Below are 6,617 nucleotides of genomic sequence, written 5' to 3'. Positions count from 1 at the left end.
TCATAGGCAAATTCTCAAAATTTTGACAGTTCTCTTGAAGGTCAAAAGTGGCCTTGAAGGGCTCTGCAACCTTCAAAAATGAACTGTGTCCCCATCCTACCCAATGCATACTTGGATGTAAGTTCTTCAAGTACTTCTAGGAGGGATCAACTAGGTAGTTGCAACACTAACAAGGGAAGAGAACTAATCAAACCCTTGCAAGAGGTTGCACTTGGATCTATGTGGTGCAAGATGTTAGGGAAAAGCGCTAGTTACGTAGTTACTGATAAGGTCTTTTGGCACTATAGAGATTTGATGGCAGATGACAATTTCGCAAGGGAGGAGGGGGGGTTGAAAGTGTTGGCCATGGTGTTTATAATGTACAAGCTTATGTGCAAGGAGAATAGAGATTCTTTTGTTCATTAAGGGAACTTTGTATGTTGATGAATATGTACATCTCGTCAAGATACATAGAGAGAGGGGGGAAGCGGAGAAACCTTGATTATTTCACACTAGTACGGCCGGTCGCCTTTGGCGGCCCCTCTCTCTCTCTCTCTCTCTCTCTCTCTCTCTCTCTCTCTCTCTCTCTCTCTCTCTCTTTATCGCGTGCAAAGGAGCTTTCTTAGTTTTGGACTTTAGCCTTCAGGTCGCAGATTGCGACACGTGGAAAGGGCTCCCCCTTCCGCCATATTATGTTAGTCCAGTTCTCCCTTTCATAGGAAAATTCTCAAAATTTTGACACTTCTCTTGAAGGTCAAAAGTGGCCTTGAAGGGCTCTACAACCTTCAAAAATGAATTGTGTCCCCATCCTACCCAATGCATACTTGGATGTAAGTTCTTCAAGTACTTCTAGAAGGGATCAACTAGGTAGTTGCAACACTAACAAGGGAAGAGAACTAATCAAACCCTTGCAAGAGGTTGCACTTGGATCTATGTGGTGCAAGATGTTAGGGAAAAGCGCTAGTTACGTAGTTACTGATAAGGTTTTTTGGCACTATAAAGATTTGATGGCAGATGCCAATTTTGTGAGGGAGGAGGGGGGGTTGAAAGTGTTGGCCATGGTGTTTATAATGTACAAGCTTATGTGCAAGGAGAATAGGAGATTCTTTTGTTCATTAAGGGAACTTTGTATGTTGATGAATAAGTACATCTCGTCAAGATACATAGAGAGAGGGGGGAAGTGGAGAAATCTTGATTATTTCACATTGGGAGTTAAAGGTAAGATTGACTTTGATGCCACTTCTCCATATTTGGAATTGCAAACTTTTCCATTAGATGCTCAAAGAGCAAAGCTCCTCTTGGGTTTGGAAAATATCATTAGATGCTCAAAGGGTCAAAGCTACAGCTAAATTTGGGGAAAGTAATGCATCAAAAGGTGTACGGTGCACCCTATTCTAGGGTTTGAGAGTAGCCTTGGGAAGTCCAACCAATTGGAGTCTAGCATATGCCTCCAAGTTGGACACTACTTAAATTTGGCAAGTGCTTGGAAAGAGAAGGTATATTTGGTTGGTGGGTGTGTGTGTGTGAGAGAGAGAGAGAGAGAGAGGGGAGAGGGAGAGGGAGAGGGGGAGTGGGCATGTGGGGTAAAGACCCATGTTGCCCAAAAAAAAAAAAAAAAGAGAATTGTAAAGAAGTGCTTCAAAAGTGAAGGGAGGCATTGAAATATGTACGTGTATTATTCTTGGAGGGGGGAATCATAAGCAAGGGATGCCGGTGGCGAGAGGAAAAAGGGGGGCGAGGGGAGGGGAAAAGAATCGGTCAAATGATTAAAAAAGGGCGGGGCACGGCAAGTCAAGAGAGGGAACAAGGTGGGCAATTTGATTGGGCCTTGCGAAGGAGAGAGTGGGAGGCTGCCAAATGGCTATCGGCCGGCGGAGGAGAGTGCAGATTGCGTCAGCATGACCCTATCTCAAGAATCTAGGAGCCCCCACTCAGGCGCTGGCCCCCTCCTTCTCCTCGCCGCCTGCTCTCTCCTCTCCAGCTTCCCATTGCGGCTTGGCCCCGCCCTCCTCTCATTAAAAATATCGGTGGCGCGCGCACGGGCGGTACATACATATTCCCCTCTCTCACCTCCACGCGTGCGGGAGAGCCAGTCTCTCACACACAGAAAACTTCCTCTCTCTCTCTCTCTCTCTCTCTCTCTCAAACACACTTTTCCAGTTCCAGTTTCCAGTCAATTTGCACATAATAGAGCGGCTCTCTCTCTCTCTCCCCCCATGCCAGGAGTCCCCGTCACAAAGCGCCCACTTCGTTTTCTCTCTCTTCAAAAGAACCCAACTTGCATGGGCCCTCTTCAGTAGCTGCCGTCTCCACATACACACACCCACACCACAGACAGCTATTCATATAGAGCGAGCCCACTTCCGGTTGAGAAAGCCGAGGTTTGTTGTCAGCCCAGTGCGCTTTGCCCAAGATCTTCCCAACACTAGCTCCCCCCCCCCCCCCCCCCCCCCCCCCCCTCTCTCTCTCTCTCTCTCTCTCTGTCTGTGTTTCTGCAATGGACCCTTGCAATGGTGAGCTTACTCTGGAGGATCTCCCAATGGAGTGGCTGGCGCAATGTGGGATTAATGGGGAGGACGCAGATCATGTCCAGGAGCAGCTGAGCTTGGAGTCGTTTTGCGAGTCTGCTGATTTGTATGTACCCCAAACGAACAATTATGAGGATCCGGAGTACCCAATTAGCGGGCAATCGGCATTGACCGGTTACGGCACTCCCTGCAACGCAATATGCAATGACGACCTCCCGCAGCTTGATCACAGCTACACGGACTTTCTCTACGATTTGAGTATGAGTAGCCCCTCCCCTCCCTTGAGCGCCAATTTAGAGGGCGACTCTCGCCAGCTTGCAAGTTGTAGTTACGACTCGCATGAGCTCTCCTCAATTGCCCACCATAAGGACACACCGCTTCCCACTATCAAGGTAACACTCTCTCTCTCTCTCTCTCTCTCTCTCTCTCTCCCCACCCCCACCCCCCCCCCCCCCCCCCCCCCCCCCCCCCCCCCCCGATTTCCCTGTAGACGAACAGGTCTTGAGTTCAAATCTTATTGGATAGATCATTGAGGTCTCTTGCAATTGTTCTCACAATGCTCGCTCTCTCTCTCTCTCTCTCTCTCTCTCTCTCTCTCTCATACACACACACGCGCACACACACAACACACGTCCCATTGATTAGATCAATGTAGCCTCCTTTGATTGTTCCTCTCGTGCTTAAAGCTATCTTCTTCTCAACCTAGACTACAAGGTCTTTTGTCCACAGCTCTCTTGTTCCCACCACAATAGAATCTTCGCTTCCTCTCTTCCCTTCTTCCCCCCTCTTAGTCTCTACAAGCTTGAAGCCACTCCACATTGTTTATGCATAATACACCTTCTATCCCTATGGATAGACATATCTAGTAAGCACCATACTCAATAACTACCATAACTGACACTTGCACTAACATCCTCTATTGTAAAATTTTGTGTGTGTCCATTCCAAATAAACTTGACATTGGTCTTGAAAACTATAAGCATTACCCTTTTTTTTTTTTTCAATGCAGGTTGGCAAGAGCGACAGAAGTCCAAAAAAGAGAAATCGCCCCCATTCAAGAAACTTTGAGTCTTCCAACCGGAAGAAGCAAATTTCTAGCCCAATGAGTGTCCTTGAGTACCCTTCAGATCAACCACATTGTGTTGATGGAAGCTCTTCAGGATTTGAAACTCCTCCGAAAACAAGCTCTCCTCAAAAGCATTCCAAGAAGTCTTCAACTTCGCACTCTGGAACTCATCTCTCTAAAGAGTCCAAGTGGGCTCAACAATTGCTCAAGGCATGTGCTTCTGCCATTGCCACCAATAACATAAGCAGAACCCAACATTTAATGTGGGTCCTTAATGACTTGGCTTCATTCACTGGGGATGCCAATCAAAGACTTGCAGCATGTGGCCTAAAAGCTCTCTTTTCAAGGGTGACTGGCGTGGCGAGTTTGCATCCCTCTTTACAAAATGCATCAAACTCGGATACAAATGCACTTTCCCTCTCACACCATCGTGCACTTTTGAAGTTTCAAGATTCAAGCCCTTGGCATAAATGCTCATATACCATAGCCAATGGTGCAATTGTGGAAGCTTGTGAGGGTCATGAGATGATACATGTTGTGGATATAGGTGTTTCACAAGGGACACAATGGCCCACCTTGATTGAAGCACTTGCTACACGAGCTTCAGGAGCACCGAAGTTGTTGAAGTTAACAATGGTTCATAGCCATGCTGGATGTGAAAATTTTGTCTCTAGGTTGGAGCCTTTTGCAAAAAGATTGGGGCTCAATTTGAAACTCACAAGCATTACTACACCATTGGAGACTTTGACACGTAGAGACCTTGGGTTAGAAGATGAGGAAGAGCTGATTGTTTCTTTGCAATTTCGCTTGCATCATCTAAGCCAAGAGCTCGTGGAGACGGATAATCACACCTCAAGCAAAAGGGACACCTTCCTTAAATTCATCCACTCTTTAAATCCTAACACTTTCATCTTGAGTGAGAATGATGTAGATCATTGCTCTCCTGACTTCTTTACCCGCTTTCAAAAGGCAATGGAGTTTCATTGGAGTTTTCTAGATTCTACAAGCTCTTCATTCCAAGGGCAAGATAGTGAAGAGCGCCAAATTGTGGAGGCTGAGGCTACTCTAGCATTCACCAATATGGTTGCCTTTGAAGACAGCTTCAGGATAGAGAGGAATGAGACCCATAGAGCATGGAGTGCAAGGGCCTATAGGGTAGGTTTCTCAAGCTATTTACCCGGAGCACAGGTTCTAGAAAGTGCCAAATCTCTACTTAGAAAGCATAGTGGTGATTGGAATATGCTTGTGGAGGATGGCACTATGGTTCTCAAATGGAAAGGAAACCCAACCAGTTTTTGCTCCATTTGGAAGCCATTTTCAACAATTATCTAGGCCTTCTTTCAAATGCTCTGATTTCTTCACCTAACCTCTATTTTTTCAGAGAGAGATGCTTCAAAGGTCTTCTCATGTTGTACCATAGGCATAGTGTTATGTAGCAATTCTTACACAAAGCAATGTAAGGCCAATATGGCAATTGCTTATTTGTACACGCTCTTCTCAATGTTCTTCTCAAAAGTAACCCATAGGGGAGATTATTCTTGTGATAGAAAAATTTGTTGTTAACATATGAATTCATATCCATGTCTATACTGAGCTTGTTTTTATGAAGACCAAGTTATCTATCACTTGAGTTCATGTCTGTGATTGTGAGATCATTTTTTGCTTAATGTCAATACAAAAGCTTACATTGTGACATGCAAATGAGAAATTCCAAAAAAGTAGAACAATTCTTAGGTTAGTGGGTAAAAGTAGTTCTAGCTATGCTTATAAGGCTATATAAAATATGATCTTCAAAGAAAACTCCAAAATCTCCTGAGGCTTAGGCTTGAGGATTAGATATTGAAACTACTTGTATATGAAGCCATTCAATGCTCCATTTGGGGCATAACTATATGTTTAGTCAATTAGTGAACTTCCAAATACATGTTTCCCATAGAAGTTGCAATATTTATTACATTTTTGGTATCTATTGTGTGTTGTGTGCATGCGTGTATGTGAGTGTGTGTGTGTGTGTGTGAGAGAGAGAGAGAGAGAGAGAGAGAGGGGTCACCCATAAATATGTAAATATAGCACATGAGTTCAACATAAGGTGGCTTCGGAATCTTGATTTGCATTGTTTTTATATACAAAAAGGCTCCAATAGGGCCAAAATCTTAAAATAATAAACATTCTTGCAAAACATGATACATCTCCAAATTCCAATGCATATGTGAAGGGTGACTCGTGAGTTTAGGAAGTAAAAAGTTCCATGGAATAAAAAGTCAAAAGACTTTTCATGTACATATAAAGAGGTGGTCAAGTGTGTATTAATACATTTGTACTTTTCTTTGACTTTTATTTAGCTGCTTTTTTTTCTCTTTAGAGTTTCTTGGCATTATGTAGGTAGTGAATTTATCTTTTCCACCATTTTTACACATAGTGGGCAGATGTTAAAGGGTACTTATAAATCAAATTGGGAAAGAATGTGTATTCATGTAAACTTTTCAATAAGGGATTTAAAAAATAAGCATCGAAGAATGTAGGCTATAAGCAGGGTTTGGTGGTATAGAAAGGAGTGTCCTTGGCACTACATGCCTTTGGTGATTGTTTGTTGTGGAGATAGTTTTTTTTGGGTGTTAACATTTTCTTTTCGTGAATGTATAAAATCCTTTTTTTTGGGTCCATTATCACAATTGTGAGTGGATGAGTTATATTCATCCAAAACGTAACGTACAAATATCCTCAAGCACGTCAAGTGCCTTGAGGGACCACATAGCAGTTCGGGGCTGCGCAGTTCTAAAAGAACGAGAGTTAATTAGGTAGTTACATTTTGATGACTGCAAGCTTTCCAATCAAATTTAGCTTCACAAATTGGCATATGCACAATGTCAAGACCATCGATGACTATGTTGATTAAGAGACGTTTAGTTTTGTCGAGATTGTACTAGGTGGCCACTTGGTCTGCATCTTGGTATCTTGTGTTGACCTGGTCCCCAAATTGGGTCAAGTAAGTGAGACCTTTGTTATTGAATTGGTTATCGATTTTTCTGGCAACTTCTCTCCAA

General features: G+C 43.6%; 1 protein-coding gene across 1 annotated transcript; it reads left to right on the top strand.

Moving 5' to 3' along the window:
* Window positions 1–2,476: 2,476 nt before the first annotated feature.
* On the top strand, window positions 2,477–5,070 carry LOC147434757 (protein NODULATION SIGNALING PATHWAY 1-like). The gene is made up of 2 exons (XM_086489680.1): window positions 2,477–2,899; window positions 3,517–5,070. The coding sequence occupies exons 1-2, from the start codon at window positions 2,477–2,479 to the stop codon at window positions 4,903–4,905; spliced, it is 1,812 nt and encodes a 603-aa protein (XP_086345806.1). The 3' UTR covers window positions 4,906–5,070.
* Window positions 5,071–6,617: the final 1,547 nt, after the last annotated feature.

Source organism: Adiantum capillus-veneris, chromosome 19 (assembly GCF_014529385.1).
Source record: "Adiantum capillus-veneris isolate H3 chromosome 19, ASM1452938v2, whole genome shotgun sequence".
Lineage (NCBI taxonomy): Eukaryota > Viridiplantae > Streptophyta > Polypodiopsida > Polypodiales > Pteridaceae > Adiantum > Adiantum capillus-veneris.
Note: the sequence above shows the minus strand (reverse complement) of the source record. Positions and strands in the feature narration are given on the sequence as shown.